Genomic DNA, 15,897 nt, shown 5'->3' with positions numbered 1-15,897 from the left:
ATTGAGTTTATGTTGCATTAATCATGATAACATTACCTCAAATAGATTTTAATCTCACAAGTCTGTTCATACTTGTTTCAAACTATTACCATGTTTGCTTCCTGATGAAATTGCTCTTTTGAACTACCTCCCTTATGCTACCCTCCAAACAAAAAGGCTTGAATTTAAGTGGGTAATTCAGAGTTTTTATTCCCTCTAACAAAGACATAAAAAGCTTCTAGAAAGCAAATTAGAGATTAAGGCTCCTATCTTGAAGAACAGGTAAGCTAAGCACTTTCCTACAGTTATTCAGTGTTAGTGCATGAAGATTGAGGCACTAGCCAAGAGATGACCCTATGTAAGACAGGACTTGTGACTAAGCATCCAAATCCTTTGTGCTGCAGGTACTTCCCTCCATTAGGGATACAAAAAACAGGTTTCTCTTTCTGAAGCTACTCAACAAAGGTTGTTAATAGGCCGGAGGGTTTTAGAAGCCCCACAACCCAATTCTTACAAGAGTATTTTATACCACAGAGCTACTGCAAAGGGTGAACATCATCTAGATTCCGTGTCACCTGCATGACTGACCAGGGCCCACTAAACAGGCAAATTTGCAACATCCTCGAGCACTGCCATCTCTGAACTGTAACACATCACAGGCAAAAGACAAAACACAATCTGGCATCTGAAACAATCTGAGCAGGTACGCAGCACTGTGCTTCCAAGTCCAGGAAATGCCACATCCAGAACAGAGGCAAGCTTTCCCTTGGCCATTTCCAGTGTATAAAATGGCATCTGAATAAAAAGTCTGACTTGAAAGATTTTACCTATAAGAGGGACACAGCCTCTTCTGGATCACCCCTGGCCACCACCCCCAATGACTGATGAGTCAGTTACTTTATCTTACATACCAAATCATAGAATCATTAAGGCTGGAAAGCACCTCTAAGACCCTGAGCACCCCCTGGACACCAACTCAGCAGGCTCTGCTGGACTCCTGCATGACAGTGACTTTCAGTACCACAGGGCCCAATACTGGATACGGTACTCCAGATTCAGACTTCCAACAGAGGGGAAGGATCCCTTTATGGACCTGTCAGCTACACTCTTACTACTATGATCCAGGGAGAATCTGACAAGCTGAGGAACCTAACTGGTACTGCCAAATATCGCAGGACAATGGCCTGGGAGAAGATTCGAGAAGCTGAGCTAACTGACAGGAAAGAATTCTCCAGGAGCCAATGTCAAACTCTGAAGGGGACTGCAGTAACCACAAGTCAAAGTAAGTCATCAAAGCAGATAGTGCTTTTGACCCTCTCTGAGAGTAAGCTAGAGAACAAAAAAATATCCAAAAGGAACTGAAAGAGACACCATTAAAGAATTCATATGAGCCGAACACACAGCATAATACAAGACTCAAAAATAAGATCCCACCTGACAGTGGAACACTGAAAGTATGAGGTATTAAGAAACTTGCCTTCCAAGTCATCTTCAAGTATTTCTTCTATTATGACATCAGGTGTTTCTTCCTGGTCATCAAGGATGAGAGTGTCTTGTCCATTATCTTCACTATATTTGGGAAAAATTTTATTTGGAGACAAATTAATATAATTCAGTCTGTTTCCAGAAAAGCACGAGTTAAAGCTCATGTTTTATTAAGAATGTATCACTATGTTAAAAGAACACCTCATAAGAGCTGCTAGAAATAAAATGAATCAAGTTTTTTAATACCAAGACAACATAAAACAGTAACATGACTCCTGAATCCTACAAAGAATTGTCACAGACACAGCACATATGCCTGGGCACAGTTCCATGCAAGAGCTAGCCCCCACCTAGATGATCAGAGACCACAAGTACAAACAATTTGAAAAAAATGTCCATAACATGGTAAGATAGTTCATGTGAAAAACAAAAGGCATATCAGATGCTTTTGTACTAACAGATACTATGCACTCTTGTATGTAGGATTTTCAAATATTACAGTATGCAATAAGCCTTTTTTAGCATAATCAGTACTAACCACAACAGCCTAATAGCAACTCCATTCCATTTTCTCAAGTATTAGTTGAAGACCACAGCAAAAAAAAAAAAAAAAAAGTGACTAATAAAATAAAAGCAATTGTAATTTTAAAAGGGTTTTTTCTGTTAATCTTAAATTTCTTTTGGCATTTGACACAATCAGTATTTAGACTGTGAACTGGAAATACTACAATTGCAGTATCTGCTGTTCATTTTAGAGATTTATTTACACTTACATGCATTTTCATGTGCTGAAATGACTAACATCTCTACTACATGTACTACATAGTAGAGACAGCACTCAGGGACATGGTTTAGTCGTTGCCTTGGCAGTGTTAAGTTTATGACTGGACTCAGTCATCTTTTCCAGCCTAACAAGTTCCTTGATTGAATCATTAAATGCCAACTGAAGTTGAAAAGTACACAGCATAAATAAAATCTGGATAACTTAAGCGATTCAGCAAAATATACTTGGACAAAACCCAAGTAAAACCAAAACATCAGAACTGAAACACAAACTGGTCTAACTGGAATGCTGACTGAAATACCAGCATGTAAAGATCTGCCTTGCTTCAATATACTCTTAGAATTCCATAAGCAACTAGAGTTTTTTTAATTTAATCTCCAATAAATACTTAACCACTAGAACAGGTAAATTACTGTACCTATTCTCTTTCATAGAAAAATACTTACTTCCCTGTCATGCCCCATTTAATCTTGCCCAAATTTTCTAATGAAGATGTAATCTCGAAAGTGTTCAGGAACAATCTCAAGAGAAGAGAACAAGTATTACAGAAGGTGACATGAATACCTAAATCACTTTGACAGTTTGAGAGCTATGGTGTTTTTCAGCACAATATTCATGGAGGCGCAGAGTAAGAGATTAATTATCTACTCCAGTTTATTTCTTCCTATAAAAAACAGATTTGGCTGCTCATTTATCTTCATGTTCATACTTAAAGACTCTTGTCTCTTGCTTTCTCCCTCATGCACAGAGTACTGTAACATTCACTTACTCATTTTTCACATCCATACTCAGTTTAGTTGAATGTATTATTCTGCACAGAGAACGAGAATTTTCTTTTCTTTGTAAAGAACAAAAGTATAACTCAAGCCCAAAATATATACTTCTGTTTATTGATCACTATTAACTATTTTCTTTACCAATGAAAACCAGCAGAAACTGTTAAGCATTTTTACATTAGGCTAATGGAACTGTGAATATAACTAAAATAAATACCTTTAGCTTTTCTATCCAGTTTTAATTAATGAAAACTGAAATGTAAACAGTATTGAACAGTTGTCTGTGCTTCTTTCCCACTGCCACTTCAGGAACGCATCCACTCTTTCTTCTACAACATTTATGTCTACAGCACATGCCTTAACTTCTGTGCACCTCCTAGTTGTGATTTTTTTCACTTTTGGTGTGGCACAAGGCATGTAACACTTTCATATCTATCCTTCATCAAGTCTCCTTTGTCCCCCGTTCAGCTGAAGTTCTTAAAAAATTTTCCAATACAAAAAAATTGGCTTTTGTTATGTTTCAGCTTTAAGATGGGGGAGAGTTTCAACAGGTTTCTCTGAAACTGTCATTCATCACTGACAGTATCTTCAAATAATGACTTGGTAGGTAGGGCCTAAGTTTTCTAAAAGAGGATTTTATAGATTGCTTTATCCATATTCTAACTCAATAACTCAATTAATATTACAGGAGAGATCCTAATTTTTGTCTAGCATTGGAAAAACCCTCCCAGGGACTGGCTGAGTCACCATCCCTGGATGCATATGGCTAAGAGAGCTACAGCTTGATCCACCTGGAGAAGGCAAGGCACCAGGGCGACCTTACAGTACCTTCCAGAAAGCCAGGCACAAGTTTTCTGGTACAGCCTCCTGCAATAATTTAAAATCATTACCCCTTGTCCTAAGAGAATGTAGATTCAGACTAGATAAAAGGAATTTTTTACAGCAAGAGTGGTGAAACAGCAAAACAGGTGGCCTGGAGAGGTGGTAAATGCCCCACCCCTGGAAAGGTTTAAGGTCAGATTGGATGGGGCTCTGAGCAACCTGATCTAGTTGAGAATGCATTTTCTCGCTGGAGGACACTTGGACTACACAACATATAAAGGTCCCTTTCAAACCAAACCATTCTATGACTGTGATTTAAAAGACATGCAGACATTACACTTAAATACACAGTAAAGGTGGACTTAGTAGAGTTCAGCTGATGGCTGGACTCAGTGATCCTAATGGTCTTTTCCAACCTGAATGATTCTATGATCCTATAAAAACTGTTCACACTTTGCATGCAAATCAACTTGCTAAGCTTCATTTCTCCATGACAGTCAGAATCTGATGACACACCCCAACTCTATTCCCAGAGTGGTTCCACATCCTGAAATATAACGGGATCCCCAATATGTTCCAAAGTAGCACCATCTTTGTTCCATCCCTTCATCATTTTTGAGTGTGGCCTTTATACACCAGGAACTGCAGCACTCTTGACCAGCCTTATGACTAAGTTGCATAGGGTCAGCTGTATTTCAGCTACGACCCCCTTTTTTACTCATTTCTGCTACAGAAATCATCAGTCACTTCCAGTGAGGATAGCACAGCAATTGGTATTTTCCACAACTTTTTTTAGACATCAGCACTCCAAAAAGCATTTAATGTTTCCTGAAGGTCAGAAATTGATTCACTAAGAAAATAATTAAGCCCTTATTCTCCCAATTTATTTCTACTTATAAGGGAAGGAGAAGTTTAGAAGTGGCAGAAGTCTGTCAAGAATTTTTTAAATGCATGTGTATTTGTCTACATAGCAGCAAATTGTATGTGCTTTCTTCCTGATGCCTCACATGAAGGCTATTGCCTATTTTTAGTGAGTTTATACTTATGTCTGAAGTAGTAGTTTTTCAGTCAACTGAAAGTGAAGAAGCTCAATTTCTGCTGTTTAACTGTTACATGAACAGTTTTTGTAATTAAGATAACCAGTGCCTCCTTTTACCTCCCTGTATATCTCCCGCTCCAGTAATTTACCTTGAAAGTATTTTTTCCTTTAAATTCTTCACTCTTGAGAGCTCAGCCTCAACTGGCAACTTCAAGTCATAAAGAATCTGAAATTAAGAAGTACAATCTTAGCTTCCATTATACAGAAGGTAGATTATACAGACACCCATTATCTATAGCATGACACGTTTTATGGTAAAAACCCAAAGAGTTCAGCCAACAGCTAATTCTCATATATGTCTTCTTCCCCTGCTAAGACCTAATGGTTGGGATTCTGTAATCTAAGCATATAAACAGAAGTCAAGATATTCCTTTTGTTTCAAGATCTAATGAGAAAGTGCCTCTAAGTAAAGAGGCAGGCCTATGTGAGGAGAGTGGTGGCTGCCAGTTCCCAAAAAATCACACTGGTAAGATGGAAGTACACAGCAGAAAAAAGGGGAGGATTCAACTCTTGTGGGTCAGAAGACCCAGTTTCTTCATATAGAAAGTAACAAAAGGATGCAGGGTGGATGATTCTGCAAAGCACCTTTCTTCAAAGAATGAAGAGACCAATTCTTTATTCTTTTTCTCAACACAAGGACTACAAAGGCCCCAAATGAAATAATTGGGTAGCACATTTTGAAAGAACAGAGCACAGTACTTTATATAAACCTCATTTTAAATGGTAAAAGGTGGAACTCACTGACACTACCTATGCCTATGTACATATAATGCACCTACAATGCACATTTGTACACACACATGCACACTGCCACAAGCTTTACACTGACATTAAAGGTGTTACACAAGCTTATGACAGAATCAGGAAATGTTTATTCAGTGTAACGAGCCTGATGTATCCTACTGAGACTAAAAGCCTTAACCTTCAACTTCCTATACTCACTAAATACCCAGTTTCTTGGATGCTTCCTCCAAGCATCTTTCCCTCTCTGTTGCCAGAGACAGACTTCACAGGATGGACCTCTGGTCTGATACAGCACGGCAGATACCATGGGTTTCTACAAACAGCAGATATGATGAGGAGGAAGAACAAAAGTAAAGGCCTGGGCCCAGGAGGATCAAGTGAGTGTGGCTATGAATTCTGGAGTAGTTCAGTGAGAAGGCTGGAGAGCTCTGGAATGGAAAAGGTTTGAGAAACTGAACTGATCCAAACACCACCTTTTCACTGATCACTACTGTGTCACAGTTTTCCCATCCTCCATCCCTCCATCTCCTGTTTCAGATGCTGAGCTCTTCAAGGCAAGAACCACCTTTTATGCTTCACATCAGTCACCAGACTGTAACTTGTGACCAAGACCAAATACAAGTTCTGTGTCTGTGAAGAGGCAGGGTAAGAATACAATGCCCCAAAAATGCCACTACTGAAGTCAGCAAACTGGGATCACGAACTTTCAATCCAAATTTGAACTTATTCCTTAAAAATAAATTATTTCACAGTGCAAGAATGTAACTACCTTAGCAAGATCACAAGAGTTTCTTAGAGAACGTGAAAATTTTAATTCCTTTGCTGTCCTAATGGCACCAATCAAGTGCTTTTTCTTCTCTTCGATGACTTCCTTAGCTTTTGCAATAGTAGTACTGCAGTTGTTGATGTTCTCCTTTAATTCTGCAAACAATTTCCTTTTCCTGTATTAAAAACATTACTTCTCAGAATTCAATATGCACTTGGGTACACACAGTCAAACTGGAACTGTAACACACAGCTGCCAGCCACACAATACAAAGTGACTACATCTCACACACAAGGACCATCTTCCCCCAACAGTGCAAAGTAGAAGCATGGGAAATGCACTCTGTAATAGGAGGAACCACAAAAGTTAAAGAGTTCACACTGAAAAGACATTTATTAATTAAATATTGGGAGCACTCTTCCATTTAAACCTCCTGATATTTCCAAACACATCCAACTGAAAAATAAACAGTTGGATTCTACAATTCATTCTACTAAAATAAGATCTTAAGACTGCCCTCTCAGAGGCTCTTCTGGAAACCTGAGCTTTAACACCTCTCTCCCTCCAATCTGAAGATATGTTTGTGAAAATCAAGAAATGCAGTGTCCTTGGGCTTCTACCAGCTTGAAAATGTGCAGAAAGTCAATTAAAAAAACCCTGCTATTCCTGCTGTTAAAATTTATCATCCACTAGTAACAGTATTAAAAAACCTCAAAATTGAGCTTTTTCAGAAAACTAACATTATGACTAGTTTTTCTTATTTTTTAAGAGCAGAGGCAGCAAAGCTAGTGTTTTCCAACCATGCACATCAGCTCCAAGATGCCACAATGAAAGGGCAAAAATGACAGGTACTATAAAACAATGCTATGAGAAAATTCTAAACAAAATTTTAATCTTCCACCTGAATTAGAAAGATGTTCTTGATAAAAGTAACTCACCCATGCCATACTACAAAACTATATTACTACCTTGACAGAAGAGTAATAAGTTCGTCAAGTGTTCTATCTGCAGCTTCTGTAACTTTGTCTTTTTTATGCTTTATTTTCAACTCCAAGCAGTCCAGCACCTATTTTGTTCAGTATGAAATAACATGCATTATTTCATTATTATTATTCTCACAATACTACTACTTCTAAAATTCACAACAGAAGCAACAAACAGTAAGATAGTGATGGATACTCTAGCAGACAGAAGGACACTAAACCACTTACATAAGCTCATTATAACCCTTTATTTTCTCTAACTTAAAGTCAGCTGGCACTGTTTGAACCCTCCTCACCTGAAGCCTTTAGGTCTATGAGTCAAGAAACAGGTCTCAGGCCCACTCTATCACTTTCCTTATTTGACATTCAAACACAGCACCATACACACATAACCCAGCATGCTGAGATTTCCATCGTTTTTTAAAACTCACTGTGAGCATAAACTGAAAATACAAAAAAATTCTTCCTCTGGCTAAGCATCTGTTTTGTCACTATAGCTACATTTAATAAAAAGACTATGGAAAAAATCTCAATAGTACAATATTGTTTTGGCAATTCTCAGTCTTAGCTGAAAAGCTGTTTTAAGACCACAATTGTACCCATGAGTTATTACGTTATAGCTGCTGAAATGAGAGGTTTTTACAAGATGCTATTAGTTTAGGAATTAGGAATTTAACACAACTTTGCTTAACAGAAAGACTGGCCACTGCAACAGAACAAGTTAGAAAGGGAATGGAAAACAGGCCTTAATGACCCTTCATGCCATACTCAAAAGAACAAAGCTTCTGAAATATTAAATACTTCTGTACTGTGTATCTTACAAGTAAAAGGCAAATAGACGGCAAAGACAGAATTGCAAGCTTTTCTACAGCACATTTAAGAAGTGTTAATAAGTTTAAATAATTATCACTGATAAAAAGTTCCTCAATAAAACCTATTAACAGTCCTATCCAGTATTTTAGGATTCTTCCAATGTTGTATGGTTTGCATATAAATGTATTACTTGATTTACAGTTTTCTGCATATTCTGTTGCATTTTTTACTTCTGTTGCCCACGTAACATCTTTTCTACCTTTAAATGCAGAGGCACATCAGAATTAAAAAGTTAGAGTACTTGCTACAGCAAAATCAAGTTTGCTTGTTTCAGCTAGAGCTGAATTTTACCCTGATCTAAGGCAACACAAACATAGTACTTAAAACCTGGCTTGCATATGGTTCTGCTAAACGTATGCATTGACCTATTAACTTTAAGTTATGCAAAAGCTCACATACTCCTTTGCAGACTACTTCTCAGGCTGTACCTAGACTTTAAAGCTCTATATTCACAGAAGTAACATGACCAGCTGAAGAACAGGTATCAAAACAAAGGTAGGAAAAGCACATTTAAATAGTGTGTTAACGTGTGACTACTCATAATAAAAACCTTCAGTTCTAGGAGAGGACTTAATATTTCATGATTTAACTGATTTTCACCCACCTTGCTTGCCTCATGGAAGTGGCCAAGATTACTAACAGCTATGCCCAAAGCTTCATCAATATCTTGCCCAGTGCTGTTCTCCTGAGGAAAGGTTTGCCAAAGAACATAAAAGTTGCTTGCACAACTACAAAAGAAGATGGTCTATAATCATTAGCCATTTTGACAGAGGCATTTGATGTGAGTGACTGATGAGCCATGTGAAGACTCTGAGCAGCTCCATAGTGGCCATCAGGCACAAAATACTTGGCTCACGTGAATTTCACGGAGAACATTTACACTGTAGTATTTCTGAAACAGATTCTAAATTTGGTTTTTTAAACAATTTAATTGCATACTCACACATACAAAAGCCGTATCAAAACAGTACATGAGAAAGCAAAATAAAGTTACTGATACAGAGAAAAGAAAACATGGAAGATTGAAGAATGGGAACACTGCAGCCTAGAACAAAAGTAAAATATTTAGGAATATCACTTGGGGAACCCCCGCACCCCCAATGTAGCTAGCTCCCAGAATTACACCGATACAAGAAAACCACTTTCAAACTTTAATGGGCACTGTAACAAAACTACCTAAGAAATCACATCAGACATTTGCAAGTTCTGATTTTTTCATGGTCAGTATACAGGGCAATCTCCACAGAAGAAAACACAACTGGCATTGGATGTATAGTTCCTTTCCAGTCACTTTAAGATATCCACAACTTACATCTCCTGGTCTAAAACTTCACAAACCTCATGCAGAAAGACGAGGTTAGCAAACTTAATAGAAGGTTTAAAGAGAGATCCATTTATCCAACAACCTTGTTGCTCTGAATTACTGCTTCAAGGAGGTAAGCATGAGCCTTGCAGATGCCCCAAATTTAAAAACAAAGAAGTCCCCAACTCAAATGTTGTGAAGGGGTATCTTTTAAGAAAAGCTAAATTCAAAATACATAGTTTCACAGCAGCTGAACAGAACTAACAGTCTTCAGCTACGACCTCATTGGGGGGTCTAAGCTGCACTCATTTTGTCAAGTTATTTTATGAACACTGTAGCTGCACATCAGTTCTGTGATGAGACAGAACAACAGCACAACTATTAAGGCTGCAGGGTTTAGTGTTTTACAAAGCGTACTATTAACTATGCATATACAAACCCAAGTGAGAATTTAAGCAAATTTCATGTTAACACACCATGTCAGCTGATGGAGCTAGAGCTGATCCATCACTCAGCCCATTGTTGGAAGAAAACGGGTGCTGAACATTTTTTCCTTTGGTATTGTGATCGAAGGGCCTGCAAACAAAAAAATTTTAAAGACAAGACCAATGCATTTTAAATAAAGTATCCAACTTCCTACAAATACTTTACACACAAATATTTCAAAATCTATCATTAAGTACATACACACCTATTTTTGTAGCAGTTGAATTCACACATACAGCAGAAACCCCATTTAAAAAAAAAAAAATCTTTTACTATAATCCCCTTAAAAGTAGCTATTTTTCATTTGACAGTTTTGGCAAGGCTGAACAAAACCTTGGTAGCTGGTAGTGATTCTTATCCTCAGTGAGAGTAAATGTGCAACTATGAATATTCCAGGATTCATTTGTTGCTGTTAAAATCTTTAGAATACATGACAAATGATACCAAAACCATTTAGTTAAGAAGGCTCTTAAATTCTACTGTATGATCACCCACAGCTGCTCTTCTGCAACAGCTGACAAGACTCTCACAAAACCACTCTGCAAAAACCAGACTTATTCCAGGAAAGAAGCCTTGTGTTGTTCTTCCTTGGCTCAGTTTGTTGCATCTGACCAACCAGGAGAGGATCTGGAGAACACTGCTGCAGAGACTGACAGGCATACATGAAATCTTGAGTTTCTATTTCACTTTGGGCAAGGTTAGCAGTGCACATTACATGCACCAAACTTGTAAGATAAATTTCCTACATCTTCCTTTCTGAACAGGTTCCTTATAAAACAGATCTGAAAGAATTATCTGTGACTATCCTTATTTGCATGGACATTAATCTCCACAGCAGTAACACTGCAGGGGGAAAGACACCCAGTCGAACACTTCCTGCAGGTTCACACTGCCTAGGCAAATAAACAAGTGAACATAATTTAGATTTGACAGTACCACAATACTCCTGGCATCTAATCTTTAGATAGTTGTGACTGGTTATCGAAACAGAAGGTGCAGTGGGATCAGCAGGTGGTGGTGGGAAGGAGGCACAGTCCTCCTTACTACAGCCTGGCATTTCAGCAGATCTCTCTCCCTCTGAGCCCTTATCAGCCATCTACTACAGTGCTTAAAACTTTCAGTTTCATACATTTTCAAGCCAAACCAATTTGTTTTTTGCTGCCTCTCAATGAAACAGTATTTGTACTCAATGTGTTCCCACAGTACCAGACATGCATACCAACAACATGTTAGTAAAGGTTAAAGAACACACTAAAAAAACAACAGCCCAAGGAAAATGTCTGGAATCACTTACTTGGTCAAGTCTTCCCCCAGGCTGGCATTTAAAGACATGAAAAGATTTAATAAAGGTTTACCTTGCTTGTCTTTCTGAGCTGCTGCCACACAGCCCAAGCTTAAAGTCTGTCCTGGTCTAAATTCAGAAGTGAAAAGGAAAGCAAGTTCAAACACAGGGTTACAACCAAGTCCCAGGAAAAGGTGTTCTATAAACCTGTTTTCACCTTCAGCACCCACCCATGCCCATCATTTCAACGAGACCAAGCTTCAAAGTAAGTGCTGTCAAATTGTACAAGAGGAGGTCCAAGGAAAGAGCTTCCAAGTAGAGTATCTATAGCCATAAGTGCACCTTGGTGATAAATAAAACACATTCCAAGTAAAAGGAATCCTGATTTCCTGTTTGCACTTAGTATTTTCCACATTATTATGCAAAACTTGTAACATACTGGATTGCTGAACTGGATTCTACAGTGTACCTTTTCAACACAGCTTAACTGCAGGGCTTAAATGCCAAAGATCTGACTCATTTGTGTTTTGTGACAAAGGCTGAATCTGAATTTTATAACAGAGAAAAAGGCATTTCATGCTTGTCCAAAATACTAGTTTCTGTGAAACAATGGCATTAATGTGTCACATGCCAGAAAGCACAGAAAAGTCACATGGAAGGCATTTTTTTAAAATGCAGAAACAAAAAAACTCGTAACTTATGCACTACTGGGCAAAGTGAAGTTGGTTTTTTTGGTATCTTTTAGTCTTCATGTGGGAGCTGACAGAAAATGTATGTATTTATGAGATGCTTTCTTGCACACTGTGTGCACACAAGAGGGTGGAACAGATCTGGCAACATGGGGCACTAATGAGAATTGTGAAAATACACCTTCCTAACTGAGGCTTTGGAGATCTGACATGCACTACACAGCAACACTGTGTAATGAGAAATGCTAGCAAGCACTTGCTGGGGATGTACGTGGTCATAAAGCGTAGGCCTGGAGCTCAGAGGGGACCTGAGCCTGCTTTAATCACTCTCACTGAAAATGCACAACATCCTGTAATATTGCTACTTCAACCACCACAGTGACTATTGAACTGAAAGCTTTAGATCAACTTACTTCTGGAGAAGAGAAACAAAACAAATCAGTGTCTTCATCTTTCCCATCACCATGCAACACTGTAAAAGCAAGCAAAGAAAAAAACCACTCCTGTAGGGCCCTCCTAATCCATGAGACAATAGGAATACACGATCACCAGTGTAGTCTTCTAAACAGTATTCATTGAATCAACAGGAATTAGAACCCTGACTTTTTTTAATGAGAGAATTTAAGAGCTAGGAACAGAAGTCCAGATAAACAGATAGAAGACTTAGCTGAGAATTACAAAGACTGACTTGTGTGTGCTGATTAGGGCATTATCTGTTATCATTAGCTATACTATGCTGCTGCTATATTCAGTACAGGATAAACATACAAAAGGCAAAAAGGCAAAATCCCCCACACATTCAAAAAGCATAGTTAAGTACAGGAGAAAATTGCTTCATAAACACCCATAAATACTGTGCATCCCATGCAATTTTTCAACTCCTAGAAAAAGTTACTCATGCAGAAAAACACAGAAAAATAAGGTTTCTTTTAGAACAAACTTGTCAATCACTTTGTCAAGAAAAACAGCAGGAAAGGAATCAAAAGGTACTGATTATTCTTGCTAACTACTGGGTAAGTAGTAAATAAACAATGTATTAATCAAATCTAGGAGTCCATCTACTGTCCTTAACAGACAATATAAAATAAAAATTAACAGTGGCTAGTGCACACAATAAAACTGCTGGTAAAAAGATCCCAAAGCCTTACCTTCTGCACTAAGAGCTTTTGACATACAACACAAATCACCATTTCTCTGATGTGGTTCTGTAAAATGCTCTTCTAGTACCTTAGGAGATTGCCTTCAGAAGTAAAAGCAAAGTTTTAGAATCATAAGGAATATTAGTAGGAAACTGATTCTTATTTCCAGCTCTCTTAGAATGAAGCTCATCCACTTTTACCAAATGACATTATGAAGAAGCTGCAATTAACAAAACACACCACAAAAAATTTGTTACCTTCTCTTAACTGGAAAAGTGGTTTAGCTCTGTGACACTGAATTCATCATACATAAAAGTGATACTACAACTGTTAGGTATGCCGTATTTCAGCTAACTAAATCGTTATGTAATTAGTTTTAATCACATTCATGTTATTTAAAATATATTGTATAAATTGACAGTGCCAGCTCGTAAAAAATACATACAGACCAATATGATACAGTATCTGACAGCATACCAAATTGCATTTAAAATTTCTCTTTCCAAGATCCTACTCTAAATACTGAAACTTTTCACAAACTGCGTGTTTTACTCACATATGTAACACATAAAAACAGAGTCACTTGCAACCCTGCAGAATACAAACATTACTTTCTACATTTTCTCACTTCTATTTCCTGGCAATTGCACTACCAGAGCTTAAAAATATTAACATCAAAATTCACACACCTGACGTGTTTCATTCTACTTCTGGGAAGCTCTTTATTACTACCAGCCAACAAGGAGAACTCTTCATTCCCACTCATGGTGCCTGACCTTAAAAAAAAAAAAAAAAGACAAATTCTTTACAACACAGTCCAGTTCATCCCTTGAGCCAATACTACAGGTTCACACCACTTTGCGAATAGCAAAATGAAAGCGGCAGACACAAATATCATATAAAGTATGCATTTTCTTCCCTGAAAAGCAAATCTCCTAAATGCAAGAGACCAGCAGCGTGCTCTGCACTGCTCAGCTGCTCCCCCCCGACCCACCTGCCACTACTGCTCCTCAAGCCTCCTTCCTGATCACGTATCCCCAGTACGGTGGTATCTCCATACTGTAGGATCACGCCCTGTCTGCAATCCCCCACATATCCCGACCCCGACTCCATTCCTTGAGGACTGCTACCGACCTCACCACCTTCCGTGGGTTGCGTTTTGGTTTTTTTTGGCCACTGTCCGAGAGGTGCCCTTTCCCCGCTGCGCTGCGGGCGGGCGCAGGGACGCGCGGCTCCCGCGGGCCCGAGGCGCGCCTGCCGCTCGCGCACCGCGCCCGCTCCTCGCGCCGCCTCACGGAGCCCCTCGCGCGCCAAAATGGCCGCCGGCTCGGGGCGCCTGCGGGGGCGGCCGCAGCCAATGGCGGCCAGGAGCGAGGGGCGGGGCGGCCGCGCCCGGCCGGGTTCCTCCGCCGTGGGCCGTGGGAGGAGCGGCCGTGCGGTGGCGGGAGTGTGTTTTTTGGGTCCTGTAGTGCAACCCCAGCCAGCTGTCAAGCCCTACGCAGACCCTCACTCGCTACCCCACCAGTGGGATCGGGGAGAAAATCGGGAGAGTAAAAGGTAGAAAAACCATGGATTGAGGTGAAGACGGTTTAATAGAGAAAGCAAAAGCCACGCATGTAAGCAAAGTAAAGCAAGGGATTAATTCGCTGCTTCCCTTGTGCAGGCAGGTGTTCAGCCATCCCCAGGAGAGCAGGGACCCATCGCATGCAATGGTGACTTGGGAAGACAAACGCCATCACTGCAAACATCCCCCCTTCCTCCTTCTCCCCCCAGTTTCTACACTGAGCATGATGTCACATGGTCTGGAACATCCCTTGGGTCAGTTGGGGTCACCTGTCCTGGCTGTGTCTCCTCCCAACCTCCCGTGCATCCCCAGCCCCCTCCCCAGCCCAGCAGTACAGAAGCAGAAAAGGCCTTGGCTCTGTGCAAGCCCTGCTCAGCAACAACAAAAACATCTCTGTATTATCAGCACTCTGCTCAGCACAAATCCAAAACACAGCCCAGTACCAGCCACTGTCAAGGAAATTAGCTCTGCCCAAGCCAAAACCAGAATACTGGACTAGAAGCCATTAAGTCCGTGCTTTGGGGTTACTTTATTCTGCATGCATTCTCGCTACTCTCTGAAGAAGTAAGAGATGTTTTTGCAGTGTTTTGCCACTCGTGTTTTGGCTGTCACAAATGTAGCATGATACTCTCCAGCTTGTGTTTAAGCATCTCTAGTGAAATACGGTTACGTTTTAAAATTAAAAATACATTGATTTTCCCCTACTGATGTCCAGGTGTTAAAAAGATAAGATACTTGTTGGTAGAATTGCCCTGTTAAGGTTTTGGGCTCGATATGCTCAGACCCAGGGGGAGGCTACCAAAGCTTATCAAGAAGGATGTACCACTGATAGGGGGCACAGGGAATGCTGAAACACAAACCTTACTCAAGGTTTTCTTAATAACAGGGTGTACTGCAGTTGGTGTGGCCAAGGCAAACAGAAAAGAGTCAAAAGAGGAGAGACTACAGTCCTGTCTGCTGAAAGGGCAGGAGAAGAATTTCAGGGGTAATGAAGAAGAAAGCATGCAGAAAGGAGCAGTGAAATTCAAAAATTATGCAATTCTATGGAGTAGGGCCTCATCTACTTTTTGATAAAACACCCAAATCAAACAAGTTTGCTTTGGTTTTGTTTACCTCCACTTGA

At 39.6% G+C, this 15,897-nt stretch overlaps 1 protein-coding gene across 2 annotated transcripts in view; it reads right to left on the bottom strand.

The window, feature by feature from the left end:
* Nucleotides 1-14,456, bottom strand: part of RNF17 (ring finger protein 17) — a 40,845-nt gene extending 26,389 nt beyond the window's left edge. The window contains exons 1-12 of one of the 2 annotated variants that reach the window (XM_048295757.1): nt 14,345-14,456; nt 13,900-13,986; nt 13,220-13,311; nt 12,485-12,543; nt 11,456-11,511; nt 10,091-10,190; nt 8,916-8,996; nt 7,424-7,521; nt 6,459-6,630; nt 5,035-5,111; nt 2,695-2,769; nt 1,457-1,548 (exon numbers count right to left, since the gene is read on the bottom strand). In XM_048295757.1, the coding sequence (XP_048151714.1) occupies nt 1,457-1,548; nt 2,695-2,769; nt 5,035-5,111; nt 6,459-6,630; nt 7,424-7,521; nt 8,916-8,996; nt 10,091-10,190; nt 11,456-11,511; nt 12,485-12,543; nt 13,220-13,311; nt 13,900-13,976 (979 nt within the window). In that variant the 5' untranslated portion in view covers nt 13,977-13,986; nt 14,345-14,456. The remainder of the gene's footprint in view (nt 1-1,456; nt 1,549-2,694; nt 2,770-5,034; nt 5,112-6,458; nt 6,631-7,423; nt 7,522-8,915; nt 8,997-10,090; nt 10,191-11,455; nt 11,512-12,484; nt 12,544-13,219; nt 13,312-13,899; nt 13,987-14,344) is intronic. The other variant, XM_048295758.1, reaches the window with a different exon arrangement.
* Nucleotides 14,457-15,897: the final 1,441 nt, after the last annotated feature.

The sequence above is a fragment of the Corvus hawaiiensis genome, chromosome 2 (assembly GCF_020740725.1).
Source record: "Corvus hawaiiensis isolate bCorHaw1 chromosome 2, bCorHaw1.pri.cur, whole genome shotgun sequence".
Lineage (NCBI taxonomy): Eukaryota > Metazoa > Chordata > Aves > Passeriformes > Corvidae > Corvus > Corvus hawaiiensis.
Note: the sequence above shows the minus strand (reverse complement) of the source record. Positions and strands in the feature narration are given on the sequence as shown.